General features: G+C 40.2%; 2 protein-coding genes across 2 annotated transcripts in view; both read left to right on the top strand.

Annotated features, from left to right (window-relative positions):
- The first annotated feature begins 876 nt into the window (after window positions 1–876).
- On the top strand, window positions 877–13,502 carry cpn1 (carboxypeptidase N, polypeptide 1). Its single transcript, XM_085360766.1, has 9 exons — window positions 877–1,302; window positions 2,873–3,069; window positions 4,684–4,839; window positions 8,901–9,077; window positions 9,195–9,306; window positions 10,803–10,942; window positions 11,972–12,071; window positions 12,912–13,030; window positions 13,149–13,502. Exons 1-9 carry the CDS (start codon window positions 1,068–1,070, stop codon window positions 13,257–13,259), a joined length of 1,347 nt encoding a protein of 448 aa, XP_085216892.1. The 5' UTR covers window positions 877–1,067; the 3' UTR covers window positions 13,260–13,502.
- Window positions 13,503–20,253: 6,751 nt separating this feature from the next.
- dnmbp (dynamin binding protein) overlaps window positions 20,254–27,162 on the top strand; it is a 48,768-nt gene continuing 41,859 nt past the window's right edge. Inside the window, exon 1 of the mRNA XM_085361428.1 lies at window positions 20,254–20,558. The gene's annotated coding sequence lies outside the window, so the exon portion shown is untranslated. The remainder of the gene's footprint in view (window positions 20,559–27,162) is intronic.

The raw sequence follows: 27,162 nt of genomic DNA, 5'->3' as shown, positions 1-27,162 counted from the left end.
GCCTCCTGTTGCTCAACTTTCCATGTGCTACTTCTTCTCTTGGCCCCACGTTTGCTTTCCCCTCTCAATTTTTTTAAGCTTCTGCAAGCAGTTGCACAACATTCTGCGAGGAAAAAGCTCCCTTTTTTCTCCAGCAGGCTTGATTGACAGCACCCCTTGCACGCTCTGCAGTAGTCGTAGTGTGTGTGTGTGTGTGTGTGTGTGTGTGTGTGTGTGTGTGTGTGTGTGTGTGTGTGTGTGTGTGTGTGTGTGTTTGTACGGGATGCATGCATCTCAGTATCGTCCTGTGCCTTTTAGAAGTTTAACTGCAGCATTTAGTCTTTTTGCAAGAGCCTGTGTTGGTATGTTTTTCTATGTGTTAGTGCTTTGGGGAAACAGAGCTACAAAAGCCAGTTTAAAGGTTGCAAAAGAGCTTTCACACTCATTCATCTGTGGACTTCAAGCGCATGTGCATGCACGTACACACACACACATACACTCACACGTGCATGCACGCACACGCAGGGGTTGTGTGTTGACTTAAGAGTTAATGAATGGATGATTGAGGGCTGCAGGGGTTGGGGAAAGCAGTGCCGTGGAAACAACCCCTCTTTCCCAGGAAGGGAGCACAGAACAAGAGTTAGAGACAAAGAAAGGGATGGAAAATGAGTGTCTCAGAGGCAGAATGAAATTCAGAGTGTGTGTGTCGAAAGCTCAGGGGGCTGTGGGGCAAACTACTTAAAGCAGAAGCATTTGAAGCCCCTAATAAAGCAAGTAGCATGTACTTGACAAGCACCCAAAGGGAAAGAGAGAGGGAGAGAAGCAGCTGTTGGAGGAGGAGAGTGAGACAAAGAAGGAGCAGGGGGCTGTCCTTACTTGCTCTTCACTGAGAGGACTGTATGTGGGAGGAGGCAGAGAGAGAGCTGGAGAAAAGAAGGGGCACAAGAAAGAAAAAGAGCAAGCAGGGAGCAAGCAGTATGTGTGGTGTGTGAAGGAGAATACATCGGAAATCCTGTGAGTGGTTTGCATAGTTGCAGGCAGCCTCTTCACCAGCCTCTCCTGCGCTGCACAACCTGGGCTAAGGGACCATGCAGCAACCCTGGACTCTTCCCTGGCTCTGTGCTCTCCTGCTGGGGCTGATGGGGTTCCTGGTGTCGGGCTCAGACTTCCAGCATCACAAATACGAGGACATGGTACGAGCTCTGTTTGCAGTGCAGAGCGAATGCCCCTACATCACGCGCATTTACAGCATCGGGCACAGTGTGGAGGGTCGCCACCTCTATGTCCTGGAGTTCAGCGATAACCCGGGCAACCACGAAGCATGTAAGTAACACCTGATCCGTTGTTTGACAGCCCAGTGACATGCTGTACAATGATTTCATGTTGCATTTTATCCCAAAGTGGATAATTGGCAGAAAACGTGATGGATGGAAGCAATTTAACAGCTTAATAATTTAATCCCAACTCCTCAAAAAAAGCTGATAAACATCTGCAAATGATATTAATCTATGATAGATTTCGAATGCACAACCTGTGCTACTGGCTCCTCATCTGTCTTGTACTTTTTGCCACACACAATGAGAATAGCTGGCAGGAGACTGAGTCTGCAAGAGGCTTCGGTTTTGTCTCAAGCTTTCGATTTTGCCTTTATGAAGCCGAACCACTGTGTGACTTAACAGTGAGGAGGAAAAGGTGAAATTATCCCGAAGTGGGTGCTTTGAACATCACTGGCTGTAAACTGAGGAAAACTCAAAAGTGAAAACAAAAAAAAAAGGAAAAGAAAGAAGAAAGTGAAAGAATCGAGTCAACATCTGTGATTCATTTTGATTTTTCTTTGCCATCCGACCACTGACAAAATGTAGCAGATGACAAACAGAATCACTTTGAGTCATCAAGGATTTAACCCTGAATACACTCCCACAAAAACCACTGAATCAGCTCTTCAGGTATTTAGTTTGCAGCTAGTGTATGATTATATCCAATGTTTGCATTGTAAATTGGCCAAAATGTCATATCAAGGAAATGCTGTGGAAGATTTTTCCATTCTTGCATTTAAAAAAAAAGCTTGACAACTGAAGGGAATGTTTTTTTGGCTCCAGCCAAGCCTGCTTTTTTTCTGCGTGTTTGCATACTCGGAAGCTTCCTTCAGTAGAATTGAAGGATGTAGGCCTGTTCTGTCGCAAGGTGACCGAGGGTGAAAAACAGGAACTGAACACTTCATGAAGGGGGAGTGACCTGAGGTGTAGTCTGGGTCAAGCCTCCTGCACTCTGTACGAAGTTCATGCGTTTCACATACTGCTGAATGAGTGTGTGTGGGTTTTCTTTCTTTCTTTTTAAACTACATGCTGGAGCCAGCGCTGTTTTGTGAACTCATGGCCAGTTGGAACTGTGCTAAAGAAAAAGAGGGGAGTTGCAATGCCCAGCATGCCATTTGGATGCCTGAAACAATTAGTGAAGGGCGCTGATAGATTTGAAAGTATCAATGACGAAAAAAAACACAAGCGCTTATTCTTTGATGTGATGGTTTTAGTGTCAAATTTAGCGCAAATTTGTATCTAGTGTTAAGTCATAAGTCTGACCTCTGGCAACCGTGCTTGGGGTTTTTTTGCTTCCCTCAGTAGTGATTAATAAAGGGATCCTCAGGGGGAAGAAACCCTGCACAGAGAGCAAGGCTGAGACATTGGTGGCAAATACACATAACTCATCCAGATAATTCAATCAGCACAATTTCCAGAGCTTATGTCTGTAAGAACATCCTTATCAAGAAATTTCTGCGACTGTGGCATCCTGCATGTGTTTCCTCAGGCCATCTGTTTTAAATGTGGTACTTGACAGCTCTGTGTGGCTTTTTTCGTAACTTCATGCCCCCTCTGCTTCTCCACTCCCTCCCCAGTGGAGCCCGAGTTCAAGTACGTGGGCAACATGCATGGCAACGAGGTGCTTGGGCGTGAGCTTCTCATCAAGTTCTCCCAGTTCTTGTGCGAGGAGTACCGAAACAGAAACCAGCGAATCGTGAGGCTGATCCACGACACGCGCATCCACATCCTGCCTTCCATGAACCCCGATGGCTACGAGGTGGCTGCCAGACAGGTAATTTGAGCTTTAGGCTTAGACGTGCCAAAACAAAACTCCCTCTGGGACGTCTCTGGCTGTGTTTTTTCAAAGAAACCGTCCCCCGTGCAAAGAAGAAGAAAAAAAAATCTATATTTTCTTTTCCCTTGGTTTTGTTCTTGGCAGTGGAAATATTAGAAATGTTGAGGTCCCTGAGTGAAACTAAACACCTGCGAGCCACACAGCTCAATCCATCTGATCTTTTAGGATTTTTAAACAAATACGTGTGTGTGTGTGTGTGTGTGTGTGTGTGTGTGTGTGTGTGTGTGTGTGTGTGTGTGTGTGTGTGAGACGAGCGACTACGAGTCAAACAGTAGTTGATGATTTTTCTCCACCGTTTGCTTGCGTCTGTAATAATCCCATCTATCAGCTTCCCAAGAAAGCCCCTAACTTTGTGTCAGGGGTAATTATGGGCCGTGAAACAACTGATACACACGCAGACTGCTGCAACACAAATACACACACAGTCTCTTGCTGGCTAATGATATGTCCTGAAGCGACCAGCTTCACATGACAGTCCCTCTCTTTGCCACTCAGACGACACATACATACTGCACTGTAATTAGTTGCGTCAGCAGATGTTTGGGTGCAGCAGCATCTGTTCAAAAACGGCAAGGCAGTTTCATTTTAAAGCATCCTTGGCGACTCAATGTTGTGATCAAGCTTTTAGGGAAAAAAACAACAACAAGAAGAAATCTTATCAGAAAATGTAAGCTATAGACACCAACACACAGGTCAGTCAGCTCTTTTGCAAAGTCTTAGAAAGTCTCACACTGAAATACAGAAGAAAGTCAAACCAATCAAAAAAGAGCTTCTTAAATTGCCCCCTTGCTTTACTTGATATATAAAAACATATAGTGACATTTAAGATTAAAGGTCCAAGCTAAAGATGCAAACAAATAAGAAAATTTCAAGGCACTCATAAAATAAAACAAGTCTACAGTTAGTGATGCCCCTGTGACGCTGCATTTATGCAAAACAGACCTTTTAACTAAACTGAAATGTTAGCATCCTAACATGCTTGCAATGACAGTGCTAACTAATTCGATGTTTAGTTGGAGTATTGTTTACCATGCTCACTGAGGGGGAAAAGCTGTTCCCTTTAAGCCAGCTTTCTTCTGATTGCCTGTCCCTTGCATCCAGAAGGCATAACAGCAGGTAGGAGGGGCTTCTGTGCCCACAGCAGGTGTATGACATCATTAAGATCCAGCAGTAGAAAAAAAAACTGCCTAAGAGTGAGAACTTGAGCTTTTTGCTTAAAGTGCTTTGACTTTGGGTACTTTTAATCGATTGTGACAGTCTATCTGTCCGGCTGTTAGCACACTCAGTACCATGGATTTGTTGCACGGTCTTAAAACTCCGTTTTGGGAAAAATACTTGACTGTTGTTGCTCTATAGATAGCCTCTGAGGACTGGGGAATAATAAATTCAGCTTTGTTTTACTGCTTCCGAGAAATTGGAGCTCATAACTTGACCTCCGGAAACCTTAACGTCACAAGCCAAAATATGATCATTTAATCATTCTGGTGGGAAAGAGCAAGATTACTCACCAGTTTTAAAAAAATGTTTTTTTTGTGATCTGTGCATCAACAGGGTCCGGAGTTCAACGGTTACCTAGTGGGTCGAGGGAACGCCAGAGAAATCGATCTAAACCGCGACTTTCCGGACCTGAACGCGCTCATGTACTACTACGAGAAAACCAAAGGACGAAACCACCACCTGCCCCTCCCGGACAACTGGGAGCATCAGGTCAGTTCTGCTGAATACAACTGAATACAACTGAAACCGTTTGAGGGTGTACGTGTGTGTTAAAGTGTCCATGTGTGTACGCAAGTATGTGTGGCTCGGAGCATATGTGGGTGAGAGAGAAGGAGGGAGCGAGGAGGAGGATGGATGAGGGCATTTATCATGCTGGTGTGAGCGAAGCTGAATAATGAGCAGCTGTAACATAGTTGGGTTATCTTGGCTTTAACTTTGTTGACATAAACAAATTCATGAGCTCTGCACTGGATGAGATTCCAGTGCCAGCTGTGTCTCAGCTAAATAATAAAAAAGTCCATATATTTAAATGTGAGTAGACTCAGGAGACTCCTTGGTCGGTCCTCTGTATCATTTTGTGACTTTTTTCTGCGTGCCTGTATAGCCTAGACCTGTTTGCTTATCTTGCACATAGCAGGCTATGGCTCTTAGCATAGACACTGTGGTTGCCCTCATTCGTATTTGGAGTCTTTGAAATATGAAACAGGTGGGGTAACTGGCAACCTAGCTCCGCAAACTGGAACAAACTGGAACAAAAGCGTTGGTAAGTCATATTAGTTTGCATATTTCTTTAGATGCTGGAGCTGAGAAAACACCCCAAGAAGAAGAAGCAACCCCCCGCCAACAGCCTTCTTCTTCTCTGGGTCATAACATGTGATTAACTATATGCACTGTTTATGAGGACTTTGAGCCTCAGCTAAACATTTTTTGGTTTTCATCACCATCATGAGAAGTTACAGTGAGCCACTCTGCAGCGTCAGAGTGTAACTGTTACCCTGAGGCACTGGCTGACTCCTCACTTTGCTGCTACTTTACCCAAAACTGTCTGCACATTGCTATGTCTGCACTATAAAAGTACAGATGCTCTCTACATAGAATAGACACTATATAAACCTGCCACACTTACACGGTGACTGAGACTAAGGAAGAAAAATGTGCCTCAGAGTTTCGGCGTAAGCAGCAGAGTTCAGATTGGCTGTGGGAGAGACCTGGCTTTATTCTAGGTGATTGAATGGCCTTTGTAGCGCAATGTGTACTTATTTCAGATCACTGAAGTGTAAAATGAACAGTGGAGAGTAACATGAGAGTGCGTGCTGTCAAACAGTCCACTAGCCTGCCAAAAAGTACATTTTAACTATTAAGGTCAGATCCTTGGGGGTGTCTCAACTGCAGCCTCCAGTAGGACTGTTGTTCATAGTTTCCTTGAAAAATAAAATTCCTCCCTCTTAAGGACAGTCAGTTTTTATTATAACTGCTAGATAGCTTCATGTTTTGAGAACTGAAATATGAACCTAAAGTTGATTATATCTTGAACCGTCCAAATTAAAATACCTTTAGCTAGATTTAGTGATAGACTCTAAAGAAAAGATGGATATAATCCTCGTAGAAGTGTCTTAAACATACATTTAAACCCTTCTTCTTATGGGGCGTCCCAAAAAGAATTCAACTTCACCGACTTACGTGCACGTGCGGAGGAGGGGCGGGGGTATTTCAGCTGTCACAGGGCAAGAGGTGGGTAGAAGCCTACGAGAAAATGACCCTCATTTGGTTTATGACCTCAGTGTTTTCCTTACGCATTTATGGTCTCACTTGCTTATGTCAAGTCTTATTAAATATAACATGTTCACTTTGTAAATTATTTATTAGGGGGGGAAAATGAAACAGGGTATGCTTTATGACAGGGTGTCAAACATAAGGCCCAGGGGCTAGAAATGCCCAGACAAAGACAAGGGTGTAAATTTGAGACTTCTAACTGTATTTTTGTAGTTTTAAATTGCAGCTTTTCCTATTAATAAAGCCCTTCACATGGACATTGATGCTAGCTACACTAATACAGTCACAATCAACTATAGACATTTCTGTTGGTCTACAGTAAAAAAAAACTAAACATTTTCTCTGAATTAGTCGTGATAGTCTGTTCTGTATTTACAGGACAGTCTGAGCAATGAGCTACCGAAACCTTTTCTGTAATTTTACACGTTTAATTCTTATAATTTAAAACCAGAGTCGTGCTGATGAATTTCTTTAATTTAATACAGTTGCATGTTTGTTACCATGTCAGAAAAACTGAGGTGAATTCTTCTTTGTCCTATATTAAGATATCTCATGGATTAAAGGTGTAGTTTACTTCTTTATACTGGCAGAAATGGAAGTTTCACTGGTCCAGTTAAACTCAAAGTGAGCTGTATATGGTCTGTGAAATGAAAAATTTGAATGAGTTTGATATCTCGGCTTTAATCCAGTTGCCAAGTGGATTGCAAGCATGCAATGTGCTTGATTTCAGTTTATGAGGAGTAAATATTATCCTTTAGGAAACAAAGAAAGTCATATCAGTGCTTTAAAATGAATGCGTGATTGATTTCTCTTCCCTCAAAATAACTCTTTTCAGTGTTTTAAGCAGTTTTGACAGGGCATGTCATTACAGAGAGGTGGTTTCAGTATAGTTTTCTTTTTCTTTCCCTGTCGCCACACCACTTTTGTTCCCAAGCAAAGGTGGAAAATTTTATTTTTTAACCTCTAACTGCAAAACCAGAGAGCCAGGGAGTCTGTACATATGACTGTCTCCTGATGCAGAAACACAAAAGGGTAATTGTGCTTGTCTTACAACTGCTTTATTTATGCTGGTCAGGAATACATTCTCACATAAAGCCTCAAGCCCTGCAGGCTCGAGAATGCAGCTTTTACTAATTTAGCTAAGTGATGAAACTTTCTTCACTGGAACAAGTGCAAGACTAAACTGAGATGTGCTAAAATAAGACTGAGAACTGGGCGGCAGCACATTTTCCAAGTTTCACTTTCATTTCTCTTAGAAATACCTTATTTACAGAGTCCCAGAAGAGCCCGACATAAAACAAGGCTCCTTTTGCAAAAGTATCCACTGACATTTGACTGGCCTCCAGAGGACATCCCTCACCCAGTGTGAAAACTAACTTCAGACTGTCAGTGATCCTATAAGTGATCCAGAATGTTTGATTTGCTTCTCTTTGCATTTAATATGGGGTAGTATCCTCTGTTGTTAGTAGAGCTCTGCGATATGGCCGTGTCTGTCCTTCGTGTGTAACCCTACACCGCGGTGACAGCCCTTATTTCAAAGGATGCACAAGTATATATAAAGATCTACCGATAATAAATTCCTGCCGGCGTTCAAAACGGGAGCCAGACCTCTTGGTTACAGCTGCTCTGTTCAAGGTCACTGGGCTCTGATCAGCTTGATTATTCTTGAACAGAGTCAGACTGTGTTTATTGTCCTACATACCATATTCAAGGAGAGGTATTACGCCTCGTCTCCAAACGTGATAAATGGCTCTGAGAGTGTGAGGAGAGTTAACGCTGACAGAGAAAATAAATGGCAGCCCCAAGTGGAATTTCAAGGTCTGCAGCAATGCAATGGAGATGCCATCTGGCTGAGGCTGATCCCGTTCATGCAGAATTTGATGAATTAATTAGCAAAAAGATCAAAAACCTTTAAATCAGTTTGCATATTATGAATTATATGTACACGTAACTGTTGTGTTTCCACTCCTTTGTTGCTAAGTCCAGCTTCAGTTTGTGAATTTTGTATATTCTCATTAAATTTATCATTAACTGAAATGGTTGGTATTCTTTAACCATGAAGCTAACCATGCCTGATGCATTTAGGAGGAGCTAGGTGAATCATTAAATGTGCTTGAGCAAAGTAGAAGATTCTTTAAACTCTAACCATTTTTGCAAAATGATTAAGTAAAAAAGAAAGGCAGAGAGAAAATATGTCCATAAGGCAAAGCCAGAGGAAACCGGGGTTTGTCCAGATAAGCAGCCAACCAGAGAAGCCAGCAGCTTTGGATGAAAAGAAAACCAGATGTCAACCCGCTGATGTTGTTTGGGAAATATCTCAGGTGACGTAAAGGACTGTATGGGATTCTGCATTATAACTTATTTGATGATTTAGAGACATTTTGACAGGTTCTCAAGTGGGATTAGATTGTTTCATTTGGGGAATTGGAATAAAGATGCATGCACGTGGTCCTGCAAGTACAGTAAATCTTAAATGTCCTGCTTCTCATCCTCCCCAGGTTCAACCAGAGACTTTGGCTGTGATTAAATGGATGCAAAACTACAACTTCATCCTGTCAGCGAATCTTCACGGAGGAGCCGTGGTGGCCAATTACCCCTTCGACAAGTCGAGAGATGGCCGCATTCGAGGGCGGACCACCTATTCGGCCACGCCTGATGACAAGATCTTCAGAAAGGTGCGTGACAGATTAAAATTTCCAGATGTGACACACATCTCATACCGTCACTGCCTGTTGTGTGGGTATGAAAACACGTGGATGAATGGGCCCGTGTCCTTTTGTGTGTGATGACAGTTGGCGAGGACCTACTCATACGCTCATGGCTGGATGCACAAGGGCTGGAACTGTGGCGACTACTTTGATGAGGGGATCACCAATGGGGCCAGCTGGTACTCGTTGTCCAAAGGTGAGCAAAACGTCTTCTCCTGAGCAGAAGGGAAGACAACAGAAATGCGTAGTAAAAGCACAAGAGACTCACTTGGAGCAGTCTCTAAATTATTACTGAGGCTGGCTTTCGTAATTGAATTAATCGTAATTTAAACTAAATTATTTACACGTTGTTTACATCTATTTTTGGCCAGTGAGTCTGCATCTGGATTTATATTATGCTGCTTTGGCACCACAAAAGTTAGTGCTGTAGCTCAACACCAACAACACTAACTGTTGTCCTCACCATCAGCAGGCAGTGTGCAGCACTCTGAAAAAGTCTTGAGTCACCTCTAATTTCTTTATATTTTGCTTCCAGGAAGCCAGACCTTGAGCAGTAGTTCTCCAAGCTTTCTGAAGGTCTTTCAAAGTTCTTCTTTAGACTTTTTATTTTTAGTGGAGTCTGTGGACCTGAACATTTTCAGTTGACTCCGTTTTTTTTTTAATTTGATTTTTCTAGCAATTATTTATTTCATGGTCCAGGCTTTAAAGGGTTAAAGTCTACAAGGCAACCTTAGTGGTGACAATTCCTTTTTTTCTTTAAGTAAAGGATCCTTTAAATTTTAACTAAGGTGGAGAGGACCTCGCCTTTTAGTGAGGTTGAAACGAATCATACAGCTCAGCTGGCCTCCCCACCGCTCTTTTTTTTGTGTAAAATCCCATAAACTCTCTATAAATGGAACTGAAGCTTGAAGAGAGTTTTGAATTTTGTGAAATTTCTTGTTATAGCTGAAAATATGCATTAATTAAACCTCCTCCTCCATGCTGGCAGAGACCCTCTCAGGAGTCACACAGCCTTAGGCGCTCACACGAAACTTAAACTCCTCACCCTCTCATGGTTCGCTTAAAGGCTGGAAAACTTGTGTGCTGCTTTTTAATGAAAGCTTCCAGTAATGCACTGTTACAGTAATGAATTCTTGGAAGTTAAAAAATACCAAGTTTATCCAACTCTCTGGGCATATATTCAGTTTCAGCTCGGTTAATCTGCAACTGCAACAATAACAATCCCCATTTCTTTGATGCGTAAGTCCTGATCCAGGCTGCTCTGGTTTCTCCTCAGCACTGTGAGTCTGATGAGCTTTTCACTTGAGTCATGCGAGCTTTTGAACTGACTGAAAACGCCCAGAGTCTCACTTAGAAGCAGCATGCTATGTTTATTTTACCAGGTCTTTATGCTCCAAGTGTTATGTCAGGGTCTGTGGGGTTACATATGAACCTTCCCTCCCTTCTGGCTCCTTGTACATTTGTTTTTGATGAAAAGTGGAGCCATATTGTAAAACAAAAGGTTTTTTTTTTTAAAGCAACTTATACTCCTACAATTTTGAACAGCTTCCTCAAGAGGCAAAGCGTGGTGGAAAAAACACTTTGAATCTATAAATATAACTAATGTGTCCTGTTGCAAAGACCTAGAAATCTAAAGTGAAGAGCCACATTAATACATTTATTGTCCTCCTAAAATATTTATCTGTGTTTCAGGCATGCAGGACTTCAACTACTTGTACACCAACTGCTTCGAGATCACTCTGGAGCTGAGCTGCGATAAGTTTCCTCCGGCATCAGCACTGCCGAGAGAATGGCTGGGCAACCGGGAAGCGCTGGTTTCATACCTAGAACAGGTTTGTACATGACGAAATTTGGCAAATCAGAGTTATACTGAAAGAGTATTTAATTTATTGGCGCTCAATGCACCACACATACACACTATTACACATAAAAACCCAACTGCCAGGAGTCGTGAGTCTGCTGCCCTGGTGTCTTGTGAATATTGGCAGTCGCCTCTGGGATAAAGTGACCAAAAAATTAGATGCGTGAAATTCTGTGTAATATGAGTAATCTGACTTTTAACCTTCTTCGAGGACGGAACAAGGCCGTGGTCTGAGGACAACAACATGTCCTTTATTCCACTGAGATTCAAAAAGCGATGCTTTGCCACTAATAATGTTTCTGTAAGGGTGGGCCCCCAGTTGCATACATTTTTTGCAAAGCACTAATTAAACAAACTAAACTGGGCCTGCAGATGCTGTTCTGGTCTTTCTTTAGCTGCTGAACACTGCTGAGCCTAAGGAGTGTTAATTAAGTCTGAGGTGTAGAAATGTAGCTTAGGAGTCCTTCATATTCACTCGTATTTATTAGCACATACAGTATTTTCTTTAAAAAAAACATATTATTTAAAGTATATTCAAGTATAATCTTTCTCTTGTAAACATTAAGCAATAATTTTGAGCAAAATGCAACTGAAATGTATAAATAATTAATCATTTGGGAAAATATGTTTGGTATAAACTGAATGTATACTGAGAAAGTAAATTTAATTTGAACAGATTCCATTAAATCTAAAGTTTTGTAACAAATTGTACATGCAATCAAATCACTTTAAGTCAGTATTTCAGACTTTAGGTTTCAGGGTTTTGAGCGTATGTGCTAATAAACATGAGCAAGTGCTGAAAGCTTTGAAGAAACTTTCTGGATGAAGTCAAATGTCTTCAAAAAACTTAAAGAGGTCCAGTCACCTTCCTTTTTTAAGCTCTTAAGACTACAGACAGCTTTACACATCAAACAGATGATAGGAATCCAATTTCCAAACCTTAGATTTTATTAAATATACTTCAATATTTGAAGTATGTACACGTTTTGTCTTTTCTCAGGTGCATCATGGGATAAAAGGCATGGTGTATGATGAAAACAACAACCCCATCAGCAAAGCAGAGATCTCAGTAGCTGGCATCAATCATGACGTGACCGCAGGTAACAGGGACTTTTGGTGTATATGTGGTTGTTATTTTTTTTTCTTGATAGGTGTGGAAGCTGGATTTATAGTGACTGATTGTCTAGTGTCCCAGCCAGTGAAATAGAAGACCAGTGTTTGATAACATCCGGTGTCAGTCTGTCATTTCAAAATGAGACAAGGACACATACTGCATGACTAATGGCAGGCACTAACAATAACTTCTGCATGAATCGAATGCCTCGAGCAGCCAGAAGTCGACTTTGAGTCTCAGTTCCATAAAAATATGATCCTTTGGAAATAAACCAGAATGAAACAAGACGCAATCTCGACAAGACTTTTAGCGATGAACTAAATTTTAGTATGATATCCAGATTTTAAAAGTGCATTCAATCCTCACACGCAAAAGGACAGTCGAGTGCATCTAATGGTGCGGTGTGGAAGTCAAGCACAGATATAACGGAGCAAGTCATCCTCTACTGGTCAGTGGTGGAAATGCAACGTGAGAGAAATTAAAGTCACCTATCAAGACACTCACCAGCCAGTTCAACAGGTGCATCTCGCTAGTACAGGGATAAGCCCCTTTTTTGCCTTTAGAACTACTTTAATTCTTCATGCCACATATTTAACAAAGTACTGCAAACATTCCTCAGAGGATCCATATTGGCATGATGGCATCGCGTAGTTCATAATCAGTTTCCAATTTGGCACCTACAACTTTCTTTATTTAGTGTGAATTATTTTTTTATGTTAAAAAACTACCGTCATTGTCGACATATTGGTGGCACTCCAGGAATATGTTTAATTAAGATACAGCGACTGTACGAGTCTCATAATTTTCCTTACATGTGCTCCTTCAGGAGTTGATGGCGACTACTTCAGACTTCTGTTGCCAGGCACTTACACTGTAACAGCCTCTGCACCCGGTTACCTCCCTTTCACCAGCACTGTCACAGTGGGACCAGCTGAGGCCATACAGGTTGGTTTCTGCTCGTATGGTTGGTCTGACCAAACTTGAGGTTATTGTGTGGTGTCTGTGTTTTTATGTCTACTAAATAAACTAACTCACACCTTTTATTCCATCTGGTCCCTGACAGCTTCATTTTTACTTGAAACCAGCACCAAAACAAAACCTGAAGGTGAAGCCGCACCACGGCAGGAGGAACCTCTCATCTCCTAAAGCTCCCTTGAAGCTTGGCCCAAGATGAGGCACGGACAATCATTTAGAGGGCACACAGTCATAAACAAATACACAGAAGAGCTCGTACAAAAAACATACACATGCATACGCATATGAATTATGTAAATGATACACAACCTTAACATACCTTTGTAGTCCTAGCGTCTATTTCCTTTTTGGGTTTTGTTTTTCTGTATCAAGAAACTGTTGAAAGGCTGGTGTATTTATCCAACAGTTTTAATTTGTATGAACACAGCTAGCCTGTATTTGTAAAGGATATTTTTTTGGTTTTGATTACAATAATTTGATGGTAAGTGAAAATGAAATTAAAGAAATGTTTTTACCATCTGTATTTAAGACTTCTTTATTATTGCTGGATTATTGCTCTGAAAAACAGGGAAATTAAAAAAAAAAAACGTGTACTCAGGTACACATTTAAAGCATATAATAGATATTAATACACTGATTTGCTGAAATGGACATTCATTTTTAAATATTTCGCATTTAATGATTTCAAAATATTTCACAGAATTGCCTTTTTCACATTATAAAATACTTAATTGGCCTTTAGACTTGATCTTAAAGGTTAATATTATTTACCTTTTTTGGTAATAACAATTCTTTTTAAAAAAAATCAATGTCAAGTGAGTCAAAATGTGAACTCAAAAGTAAGAAAAATGACAATAGAACACACAGTAATATGAGGGTAGATTATGACACAGACAAATGAAAACACAGGGCTTAAATACACAGAAGGAGAGACAGACAGAATGGGAGACAGGAGGGAAACACAGCTGGGGCAAATCAAGGCTGACAAGTCAAAGGAAGCAAAACCAGACACGTTAACATGAGATACGGACTTTCAAAGTAAAACAGGAAACACAGACTGAACTTACAGACGGACTCACAAGCAGACACTGCAACAGAGGGAACAGAGACTGGGAGCATGGCAGACACAGAACAGAGGGAGTATGGAAACCCAAACTTAAGAACTACAAAATCATAAACCAAGAAGGACCGGGGAAAATACAAAACAGAAACCAAAACAGAAAAACAGAAACCAAAACCTTCACAGTAATAAACCAAGACGAGAACACAAATAAAGGTACAAAACTGAAAACACTGGATCAACGACCCAGGTACCCTAACAATCAAAGGGAATTGTTGCTGCAGTTGCAGTCATCTGACTTTACATCTTGCAGCAAAATAAATAAATAAAAAATACATAAATCTGTATTAATCATTTATTTTTGTATGCAAGTGCCTATAAGGAGCTTTATAAGGAATTTCAGTAAAATATTTATTTTAGAAGTTGGGATTTTAATAATAATTAGCAACAGTAAAAACAAAAAAGGTAACATAGGTAGTACAAAAAGGGTAGTATAAAAATACATACAAAATGATACTAAATTTCTATTTATTCTTTATTTACCCTTTTAACTCCTGTTTTAATTTATATTCCCATTTTTATTACATTTTTACATTTACACATTTCTTCATTTATTTATCTATATTTGTAATTCTTCTCAACAGACTGTAAAATTTTCCTCAAACTAAAATATTTGTTTTCCTTTCTCACATAGTTATGTTTTATTATACATGCGAGTCTTGCTAAAGAACAGAGCTGATTAATCTATTTAAATGAATATTTATTTATATTTATTTTATTTATTCATTTGGGTTCTTTAGGACTATTTCTGTGTGTGATGGAAATAATATATGGACATAGGAAAATGTGCATTTCAGGGTGCATACAGTAGATGTCACTGATGCATAAGAAACAAAGCAGGACTTAGTCAAATAGTTACATATTCTTTCTGTTGAATTGAATTTCTCAACAAAAGGACGCCTTTGTTTTTTTACTCCAAAAGATATTCCCTCACACAGGATTTAGATGGGTCCAAACTGTCCCACAGATGTCACCGCACATAGCACATGTTCAAACTTCATTCAGGGAGCCCTCGTTCCCATCATTTGTTCCCACCATTTGTTATCATTAAAAGACACCGATCCCCTCAGCACAGTAATGTTTCCTTACAGGGTAATGATGGTCCCTCAGAATAACTTAATAATAAGAATAACCTAAAATTATTCCTGCCTTTATGTGGACCGTGGCAAAAAGTTAAATCCCCTCACTTTAGAGTTAGTGGCTTAGATGTTTGGGTTTTATCTTCATACAGATTACAACACTGTTATAAGTACATTTGAGATGTCTGTGATGTAATGTTGTTACAATTTCCTTTTGTATGGCAGCAGGATGCTCTCAGACACTAGTTTTTGATAGTTGTAGAGCCATATCATAGTGCTGACTTGTTGTTATTTATTTGGTCCTATAATAACTCACTGAAGTTTGTCTATTTGAGACACATGAACAAACTGCTGATCAGTGTGGTGCTTCAAACAAATGATACACAACAAGCTAAAGTCACAAGACTGAGCCTCGACTTCCTGCAGATGGCAGCAAAGGATCCCGTTAGGTGGAAACATAAACGTCACTGACATCATATTTCATGATACCATTTTGTAGGCAAAAAATTGTTGTGTAATTTTATGATATGTTTTGTTGACCAGAGAACAAACCTCTAAACGTGTTTTTCAAACTGGAGTCTCAAACCTGCTCTTTCAACAGGTTTCCCTCAGGCAGGTTGAAACTAAAGTGAAACTATGTATGATTTATGATTTATGGTTCGACAGCTTCTCTGGATCTATTATGCGGGCCTAAAATTCACCTTCAATTCTTTTTTGCTGTTAACAATTGACCTTTTCAGTGTGTGTGTGTGTGTGTGTGTGTGTGTGTGTGTGTGTGTGTGTGTGTGTATCTATCTGCTCCAGATATCTGCCTTTCTGTGTCATTTCCATAACAAGCACAACAGCCTCTCTCTGACAAACAGGAAAGAGGGAAAGCGTACTTCACCAGGCATTCTGTGAATTTATGACCCCGACTTTCCACAGAAACACATGAGGAAATCCATAAATAGTTAAATACAAAGTAAAAACAGTAGATTACTGTAATTCAGCAACAAATTTTGTAAGTGATAATGCACAGAGAATCGCACATATCCGTGTGTTTCTTTGTGTTTAACTTCTGATCTCTTCTGTTCTTTGTAGATTTAGTTGATGTGTTAAATTTCATCACCCAACTTCAATAAGAGTGTTGTTTTAATTGTTTTAATAAAAAACAGATATTTCCCCTTTTTATTTTCTGAAGAGAGAAAAATGAAATGGTGCTGGCATCACACGACTGCACAATAATCCTGAAGTCAAAAAATGACTATTGCCTGCTTGAGATTATCATGTGACGTTATCATGTGACATTAAAGCTTTTGTTATGGTAAAATTGAATCATAATAGTCATTAATTCATCCTTACTGCCATCAGTTCAGGGATCAGTCTGGTAACTACAATAACTTTTCTTTTGGCCAGTCAACCACCATAGCTCATGTTTCTCAGAGGCAACACAATCGGATGATTGTGTGACAGCCAGTGTATTCTCTTCACACAAACCATTGTAGTGACGCTTAACTGGCAGGAAAATATTGAAAGACAACAATAGACCCACATTTTGCCCTTGGATGAAAGTGGCTACTGTGAAAAGAAACAAAGCTGGCGATTCATAAGTGGTTAATGATCTGGAGTGTTCCCAGCTGTAGTATGCATTTGTGTGCGTGCACGTGGGGTTGCACTTGTGTAGACTGGTTAAATGTGGCGTCAATGAAGCCCACCAGCAGTCCAGGCATCTCCCACACTGATTTATCCACATTCAATGAGTCAGGATGATGGAGACAGTCAATCCATCAGCTAATCACATGGCAGCAACTCTGTGCATTTATGCATGTAGATAGCACAACCAGCTGAAAGGTGATTTAACAGAGTACTGACAGAGATTAAAAGACAGAAAGCTTTTCTCTCATATTGGCTTCCTGTTAAATTCAGAATTTAATTTAAAATCCTGTTCCTCACATACAAGGTCTTGAATAGTCAGATGCTATCTTATCTTAATGACATGATAGTACGGTATCACCCCATTAGAGCTCTTCACTTTCAGACTGCAGGCTTACTTGTGGTTCCGAGAGTGTTTAAAAGTACAATGGGAGGCAGAGCCTTCAGCTTTCAGGCCATCTTTTGTGGAATCAGCTTCTAGTTTGGATTCAGCAGACAGACACTCTTTAAGATTAGGCTTGCATATAGTTATGGTTGGATCAGGTGACCCTGTCCTTCCTTAGTTATGCTGCGATAGGTGTAGGCTGCTGCATTCCCATGATGCATTGAGTGTTTCTTCTTCAGTCACCTTTTTTACTCACTATGTCTGTATACACTTCTCTGCATTAAATTATTAGTTATTATTCATCTCTGGCTCTCTTCCACAGCATGCCTTTGTCCTATTTTCATCTGCTCACCCCCAACTGGTCGCAGCAGATGGCTGCCCCTCCCTGAGCCTGGTTCTGCTGGAGGTTTCTTCCTGTTAAAAGGGAGTTTTTTCTTCCCACTGTCACCAAAGCACTTGCTCCTGGGGGTCATAGGGGTTTTCTTTGTTTTTCTCCATTTTCTTTGTCTTATCATAGGGTCTTTACCTTACAATATAAAGTGCCTTGAGGCAACTGTTGTTGGGATTTGGCATTATATAAATAAAACTGGATTTTAAAAAGTTGAATTTAATTTAATGTCAGAGGACTATGGCCAGACTGCTTTGACCTGATAGAAAGGCAACAGTAACTCAAATTACAAGTCATTACAAAAGAAGGTTTGCAGAAGGCCAGATGGCCTACAGCAGCAGAAAACTATAGGCATCCACTCCTGTGGGCTAAGAACAGGACAATGAGGATAAGATGCAAATTTTCTCACCACAGTTGGTCTGACGTGATGATTCTTGAGGTAAACATCATGGAAGCATGGATCCATCCTGTCTTGTATCAACAGTTTAGGCTGCTGGTAGTGGTGTAATGGTGTTGGGGATATTTTTCTGGTATGCTTTGGATCCATTAGCACCAAATGAGCATTGTTTAAACAACACAGTCCACCTGAGTATTGTTGATGATGATGTCCATTCCTGTATGATCAAACTGGTTTCTTGAATAAGACAAGAAACAAAATATGGCAAGAAGAAAGTGAGTTCAGCGTACTCACCAGATCTCAGGCCAAAAGAGCACATTTGGGATGTGGTGTATGGGAGATTCACATCATGGATGTGCAGCCGACACACATACAGCAACCGTGTGATGCTATCACATCAATATGAACCAAAATCTCTGAAGAATTTTCCAAAACATTTTGTTGAATCTTTGCCATGAAAAATGAAAGCAATGCTGATCACAAAAGGGGTTCCAACACAGTGATAGTGCTTTTTAATAAACCAGCATAAACAAAAACTGTAAGCATTTCTGTTTATGCTGGTTTAAGTCCATTTCAATGTAGGCGACAGTGTGTCCGGTCCTGTATCTTTTCCTTTTCCGTGTCCTCTGCTCAAAGCTAAAGCATCCAACTGACTGTTTCCTCCCATTGTTCTGCATATACAAGATCACATATGAGGAAGCTGTTATTACTGCAGAGGCAGCAAAAACTGATTTCACACCACAACACCATGGCTGCGAAAAGATCTACCCAACATATAATTGCTCATGCGGCCACTATGATTTTCTGTCTCTAAAAAAAGATTTCAGCGTCCTAATGACTCCAAATGAAAGAGCTGCAGTTTGAGAAGACAGCCACATAAGAGGATACTAGTGACACCTTCCTGCTGGGTGTCAGAAAGCTGTATTAAACTAAATTCTTCTTCTTTACATTTACTTCTAGTCCCAAAACACTTACCACATTAAAGAAAAAAATCTCAACAGTCAGGATTAATTTCAGTCAAATGACTTGTGCGGTCACCAAATAAAGAAAGACGGAAACTCACAAGTTCCAAACTTGGGGATGATGTTACTTCCTAAAACTGCTGTGAACACTTTTTTTTTTTTGGTTTGGGTCAACGTCACAGTACAAACGAGTGCTGACCTGTGGTGAAATGAGACTGAAGAACCGAGAAAGCATTGGTATATATTTATTCCCTGCTTGTAAACGGGTTTGTTCTGTCTCTCAAAGGGCTTCTACAAGCAACATGTGACTGTATTATTAAAGCTGATTAAAATGACTAGGTTAAGCAGCAAATTCTAACGTTTGGATACATGGTTTACAAAAATATTGACTATGCTAGTCCAAGAAGACCCTGAAATTAAACAGAATTAAAGATTTTAAAATTTAGAGAGCCACTCTAGTGGATTACATTTGAAAAACTGTAATCAGCCAGTTGACTGATAACTGAAAAAACAGAACAAAACTGGATGCTCTCTGTTCTTGTCTAATAATAATGTGTCATATGTAAAAATGGCCCAGGTCGAAGTAATTTTCAGTGATCTAGAGACATATAGAGAGTAATAAAATACAATACTGGATGCAAATGATAAAAAGGCCCCAAATTTCGGATCATGAAGTTAGAATATTCAGGCTCCTCAAACATTGAGTTTCCTGCAATTTTTTTCTCCTATATGATGTCAAAGACAGCGAATAACCAGCTGCACCCATGTACTGTTTAAACCTTCTGTTTTGGAAGAGTAACCAATCACAAGAAACTTGGCCTAAAAGCACCATTTTAAGCCAAGTTTCTAAGGTTGCTTTATACAGTGGATTAACCTAGGGGCTGCTAAATTATAAATATTTGAAATATGAGTCATGCCAAGCTACTTTAGCTGATTTTAGGAGTAAAAATATCAAGATGTGTATGCGATAGCATAACGTAAGCTAATGGGCTTCTGCACTGAAACAGGCCCCAGTAGTTATCACGTATATACTAATCTATTCATTTTTGAATAAATAACAGTGCACACATACATACTCTTCTAACACTACTTTTGAAAAACTTCATATAAAGCTAGAGTAAAAGTAGCCAGGTTGCTCAAATCTTTTCAGTCAGGCATCAGCCGAGCCAGCCGCGGGTCTGTTCGGGAAAAGTGGGTGGCGTTGAAAGTGTGTAAGCATGGAGAGGAGAGGCGCAGAGCAGCTCGGCTCTTCTCGTGGCTAATGTGATGACAGCTGATTACATCGACACCCGCAGAGGACCACAGCCGGACCGCTTCTTGCGTGTCAACATGTTTTAATGCCTTTCGCAAACAAAACCACACAGCTCTTCTAGGAAATAATGACTCGGCGCACAGCTCCGAGGCTGTGGGACGCGTAGCTGTTAAAAAGTTGCGGTGTCGTGGAGAAGGGCAACTCCGCCAACACCGCACCACATCACCAGGCTCGAGAAGTTGGGTATCTAGTCTGAGTGGATCTAACGGCCTGGTCCCAAAAGGTAAGCAAAGCGCATTGAAAGTCAAACGTTGACTGCTACACGGTGCCAGTCGAAGTTTATAAGCACCGGGGTTCAGTTACATAGAAATACGCGGTTTTTTGTCTATAGCCACGACATCAGTTTTTTCTCTACTAGACCTGAGACTTTTACAATTTGTTCATTGAAGTGTGCGCTCTAATAGCGGCACTTTTGGGGTGTACCCCATACATGACAGTCCGCAGACACGTCCTACGGTGTGTTAATACGCAGCTATTACTCCAGCGGACTACTGACGTGAGCTGAATGAGTGATGGCAGTAAACACAGGTGCTGCAGACTAAATAATCCCCCCGCTGTCTGTCTGTCACCTGTGGTCGTCGCTGTCAGTTGTTATGCCATGTGAGCGAGATCAGCACACACACACAGCCACACACACACACACACAACCGTGTTTCCATCACCTCAGAGGATATAGCATTAGTGATTTACCCCCCAACTCTTGACTAGCGTTAAAGTGAAGGGGGATTTCTTCTTGATCTTTCAATGAAGTCATCACACACATTGTGATTTTGTAAACAGATGTCCTCAAAACGAGAACCGCAGGCGACATTGTGGTCTGACGTAAGTGCACGGGATCTTCAATGTTACATCACATACTTCCGAGATTAGCGATATTGGTCATTTATCGATATGTATATAATGGCAATAATGTAACTTTGCAGATATCTTTGTGGATAAAAGTTTGATAACTTAGAAATAATCAGATCTGAGCGCGAGACAAACAGTGCTGTATATGGTGGACCAGTCATGATACCAGTTTTCAAGTTAACAAAAAATATGATATTGTTATTTCACATAAATGAGGTGTTTTAGGGTTATATTTAAAAAGGAAACCGATCTGGTCATCGTTTATTACCATCCTAGTAATTTACCATGAACATGTAGCTTTCTCTGCCACTTTCTCTGCAGACAGAATAACAATAGTCCACTAAACAATAGCTTTTTCTGTAACAAAAGCTTTCCTTCACAGGAAAACACTTGATTCTCAGTACTGTTTTCAAGATGATAACAGGGTAAACTGAGAACAAAAAATTAAGGTCGTAAACAAAAAAAACCCCAGTAACATCATAGCACACTTTTTAGTTGTCTGATGTAATGGAAAAATAATATATAGTAACGTTAAGTGTAAAGTGTGAGAATATTTTTTATCTGGTTTGAGGTAGTGCTGTGTTTCTTGTGACTTGGCACCATGTTTTTTGTTGACGTTACTCAAATAGAGTTGGTAAAGTAGGCTGCTGCTGTTTCTGTCTAGATGCTAAATTCTAGCTGGTAGATTTTTCTGGACTTCAAAAGAAACGTAACATATTTTCAACACAAACATTTTTTGTTTTTGGTAAATTAATGCTGTCTGTAGACGTTACTGATAGGTAGGAGTGTTGAGGTTTGATTGCTGCCTGTCTCCAACATTTACATTATTGTTTTATTATTATACATAGCTGCTAGTCAGTTTTGTATAATACTAACAGATGGCTAATGTGGCTATTGGGTAATTGCTAATGGTTAAACAGCTGGTGTTAACCTGTGCAACAGCCAAGTTACAGTAAAATACCCAAGTGTTTTTGAAACAGAGCTTTACTGACCTTTCGAAGTACCCCAGAAAGAGCTGTTTAGTGCTGTGAATTGTTCATGTGTTCAGCTGCTAGTGAGGGGAGGGGCTGTGTGCCTGCCTATCTGCACCCGTGATACTTGAGGATGGCACTGTTTGTATCAATATTGTTGCAAATGCGTAGCTAATCTGTTCATTTTTTTTACAAACCTTACCGAAATAAAGAGAGCCCAATAGTGTGATGGTTAACACATTCACCTAATTCCTGGAGATTGCATCAGGTGGGGAAGCTGGTGTAAAAACACATGGCGCTTCTTCTATGGCGACCCCTTGTGAAGAAGAAAGTTGAAAGTAAAGAAAAACTAAGCAAGCGGCTCCTTAGCATTTTGTGTACAACTAAATAGTGAACAAGTAAAGAGTTGGATCTGGATGAGAAACTGAAGACACTGCGTGCTGATACGGACATGACCCGTTCTTTACAGGGTAGCTACAACCTACAGCATAATGTACGAATAGAGCCTCATGTTGAGTTAAATTGGTAATTGAGATCATGAACTCATTAGGAGAGTGTTTACTGAGATCATAAGGAGGTTCGTGACAGATTTGTATACAAACTGACTTCATTTTGCAACCAGAAGAGTCGCCTCAACTGGTCACTCCTGGCACTTTCACATTGACTTTAGGGTCGGAGGTTGTATCAACTTTTATACACTCTTTGGGCCCCATGGTGGGTTTGTCATTGGAGATCAGTTCTGTACATATACATCCCACTAACTGCTTAACAAACAGAATATTTACATTTATGAATAAGCAAAGAGTGTTTACAAGAGCGTAACTGTACTTTCAATTTTAATGTGTCTATTTCCTGATGTGCATGCTTTTACAGTGAGTTAATGGGTAGAGTGATAGATTAACTAGTTCCCTCTTGTGCACCATTTATTTCTGCATGTCTCTTGCAGGACAATGTATGTATTTACTTTGACCGTGCAGACTAACTTATCAACATGGATTCGCTCTGCTGGGTTGGTGATGTTTGAATCTTCGTTTATCGCCATCTTTGGTGTTTGTGGTTTTATTCTGCTCCATATCTGCATGAGCATAAGCAACAAAAATGGTTATGTTATTTCGGTTTTGCACCTTTGACATTTTTAACACAGTAGTAAAGTCATGTGCACATGTAGACTCACACCATCGACTGGCAGTCAGTCAGAGTATCTGTAGTCTTTGCTTCAGTTTCTGTATTATACCCTCATGGTTAGCAATCGCACTGCTTTGGCAGTGACACACATCTGTCAAACATTGTAATCCAACTGAAATCAAAAAGTTACTAGCTTTAATGAAATTTTAGGTATCTGTTTCTGTTATCTTGCCCTCTTTTTGTGTTTACCATCCAGTCACAATTTTGGATGCACAGAAACTTCCTGCACACTAAATTATTAATACTGGCAGCACGATCCTATATCAGCAAAGAAACCTGAGATGTTTGACTCAGTTTGCTTGTATTACACGCAGCACAAATGTTATACATTATTATGATTGTTACAAACAATAAAATGCACTCAACAGCTGCTGCACAGTATCCCGAAGGACAAGTAGCAAAAGTAAAAGTAACTTAAGAAAGCATGGGGAATTCCATTTTTTCTTCCGATTACAAAGTATTCCATCACTTCCAAGACAAGGTATTTCCCACACCTTAACAATGACAGCATCGCTCGCAGTCTTTGTTGGCAGCACAGTTTTGGTTTGGTTGGCTTAATGATGAGAACGGTTAGTTATTTTGGACTTGATGTACCGGTAAAAAAAAAAAAAGTGAAGTGTCCAAAGGAAGAACTTAAGCATGCATGTTTTGGAAGAGGGAACTAAGTAAATTAAGGCCCGCTCGTGTTCATACGAGCCAGTTATGTTGGCACAATAAGACACATTGTTGACAAAAAAGCTTAAATCTAACAGACAAGTTGGGACGGTCACCGAGGCGGAGAGACTGACAGAAGTTTTTCTTACTTGTAATGTGATAGACTAAACAAAAGAAACTCAAAACTTCACCAAGGCTGAGTGATTTGCTCAGTTTGATAGCTGGCAGACATTACAATTATAGACCTTTACTTTACTTCTGAGTAAAGCTACATCTTGTACTTTTTCTTTCTATGACTCATCGTTAGCTTTGTTGAGCTTTTACATCCTGTTTCATGCAACCATGTTCATTTTTCTCAAATATCTTCTTGTCATTGCACAGTGATTTAAAGATAGGTGTGGTTCACGCTTCAGTGTTTTTGGCAGAATTTGTGCCAAATTCCTACAAGGCTGGTATTTCAGTTTTGTGCCCAGATGATTCCAGGCCAGTCCCAGTAAAAGTTATCCCAAGATATAATTAACAAACATCAAGCCCCGTAAGGAAAACGCGTTAAAGAAGGCTAGAAATCGCCATCTTGGAAGTCTCTCGCAGTGTCCTCAGTTCACCCCGAATTGTGTAAAAGTTTGGAGAGAACATGTGAAAGGTTTCACCCTCCATGAATTTATAATTTTTCTGCTGGCACGTCATGGTTTGATCCCTGAGGAAAGACATGTTATGTAACAGCTCATATGCAAGCTATTAGGAGTCATCCATGTTTTAAGGGTGCGGCATATCCTCAGGTACCTCTGGGGTCCTCTCAGGAAAAACCCTCTGCCATCCAAACACATCTCTTGTATCTATGACAACGAGGCCTCGGCTCTCTGAGTGCAGTCGTCTGAGCTGTGCTGCTCAGTGTGGAAATGTTTATGCAAACGAACAGTTCCACCCTGTGTGTGTGTGTGTGTGTGTGTGTGTGTCATGCAAGCCATTGATATTCAACACGTGTAGGCTTTAGAAAGGAATGGAAGGACAACTATGTGAGTGGAGTGAGTCATGGGAGGAAAGAAAAAAGTAGTCAGGATGAAGTGGAGTCTGAAAAATAACTGCATTCCCTTGTGGAATGTTTGTGCGCTGGCCAAGCTGCAGAGATGCAGGAAAGCAAACTCAATGAAAATGTGGAGGCGGAGGTGGATCTGGCTCTATGGATGAGCCAAAAAAGAGTGTTTCCACCCAGGGTTTTTCCCTACATTCAGCAGCAACACTTGCAATGTTACTTGAACTTTCCTCATAGCTTTAACCTTACCAGCCCCATAATGGGCATTTGAAATCAAGTAAATAAGTGAAATACTAATTGTCATTGTGTCCAAAATAATTGACTGCAGAAGATTTTGGTATCTAGAGGATTTATAAACAAGACTGGGTTGGCTGCACTGCTGGAAAACATAGGTGTGGAAGATGACTGATATGAAAAGCACCATAGATGGGCTTGTCTTACCATGACCCAGTTAACTGTTAGGAAAGAAAGCAAGTAAGAGCTGCTTTGTATTGCAGTATGTTTTGCTAACCAGAGGATATTTTTGCGTAATACTGTAATTTTACAGTCCTCAGACAGATATGATATGTTTAAGATAAACAGCATAATGCACAGGTCTCCAGGAGTAAACTGCAGAAGATCTATAAAATAATGACATGGCTTCAGGAGGTGGAGAAGTGCCTGCATTTGTTTTAAAGGCCAGGGGGGACCTATGACATACTCACTTAATTCTATACCTCGGGAGACACCTTCCCTAATTATTTCAAGGTCTCAATGACTAGTTTCAATCTAATCACATTTGTTTTCTAAAAACAAGTTGGTGACACCATGATGGTTAATTCCAATAATTATAGTTTAAAGGCATTTTCAGTTTAAATCAGTTTGTTACATTTTCAGAAATAGCTTAGTGACTTTCTTCTTCCTGAACATTACGTCGGTATCGGAGATACCCTCCAAACATCTGTTAACGATTAATCACCAACCATGAGTGGCCGGTGTAGGTTACTGACAGTCGTTAGCAGTCGTTGCCACAGCTGCCTGTAGTTTGCATGGCAAACACTGACTTGTCAGCAAACACTCGTGAACTAGTAGCCGAGCAGTATTTAAACTTGAGAAAGTGCGACTCAAACTGGAATCTTTGAATATTTGCCTTCAAAGTAAAAGTTGCACCTTTAGAAATGTGTTGGTGGTAACAGTGAGGCATAATGTTTGCTTTTTTTGGTGCTTTCCGTGCAAGCTAATGGTGACCGCTGCGATCTAATGATCAAAGCAAGATTACAAGATGTTTCTGTGCACAGCATATACCTCCTTGCATCACGGAATATACATTTTTTGACAGTGGTTGCCAACCAGTATCTAGGCCTCTGTATTAGACTAGTGAAAATCTAGTTGGCTCTGTCATATTGTTACCATTATCATTCTGTTCTTGTATTTATGTGTCCAAAATACTTACGTTACATGATGCCTTGTATATTACTTCACCCTTTACACTTAACTTGAGTATGATTAGAAGTAAAAGGAAGAGTTTTTTTTCTACTGTAGAAATTGTTTGTACTGATATGCAAAGTTGGCATGTTAACATGCTGTCTAGTAGGTTTGGATGCTTTTGCCGTTTTTCTCTGTGTAGTCACTGGGGCCTGCTCACATGTCTGAGTAGAGCAACATGGGTCCGCCAAATATTTAAACAAGAATTTGGCATCTGCGGTCATTTGAATCAGCTCGCCAGATGTGTTCTCTACATGCAGCTGGCTGAGGCCATGGAAGTGCTGCCTCATCTGGATGAAATGCATTGTAAAGCAAGGCTGCGCTCCTATTTCTTCTGTGCCCTTTTTATTTGTTGTTTAGAGCAATGCGAGCTGCTTTTTATGCATGCATGTGCATAAGTTGACTGCTAGAAAAACAATCAGCAAACATTATATTTTTGTACTTTGACATTTTTTTTTAAATTTTTCAGACATTTTTATGACTGATATTTTATAAAGCAGACATGGAATATAACATAGATTAGACCATCAATCATTATAATATCGTAAACTAAATAATCCCATGTTTACGCTCTGCTTCCGGTCTTTGTTTGTTTAAAATAAAACTCCACTGATATCTCAATTGGTCATGTCATCACCCCACAGGAGGCCTGAGAGCCATTCACTCTATAA

The sequence above is a fragment of the Diplotaxodon limnothrissa genome, linkage group LG8, assembly GCF_057381915.1.
Source record: "Diplotaxodon limnothrissa isolate DT_005_m linkage group LG8, D_limnothrissa_male_GT1.1, whole genome shotgun sequence".
Classification (NCBI taxonomy): domain Eukaryota; kingdom Metazoa; phylum Chordata; class Actinopteri; order Cichliformes; family Cichlidae; genus Diplotaxodon; species Diplotaxodon limnothrissa.
The sequence above is the reverse complement of the archived record's forward strand: the minus strand, read 5'-3'. Positions and strand labels throughout refer to the sequence as shown.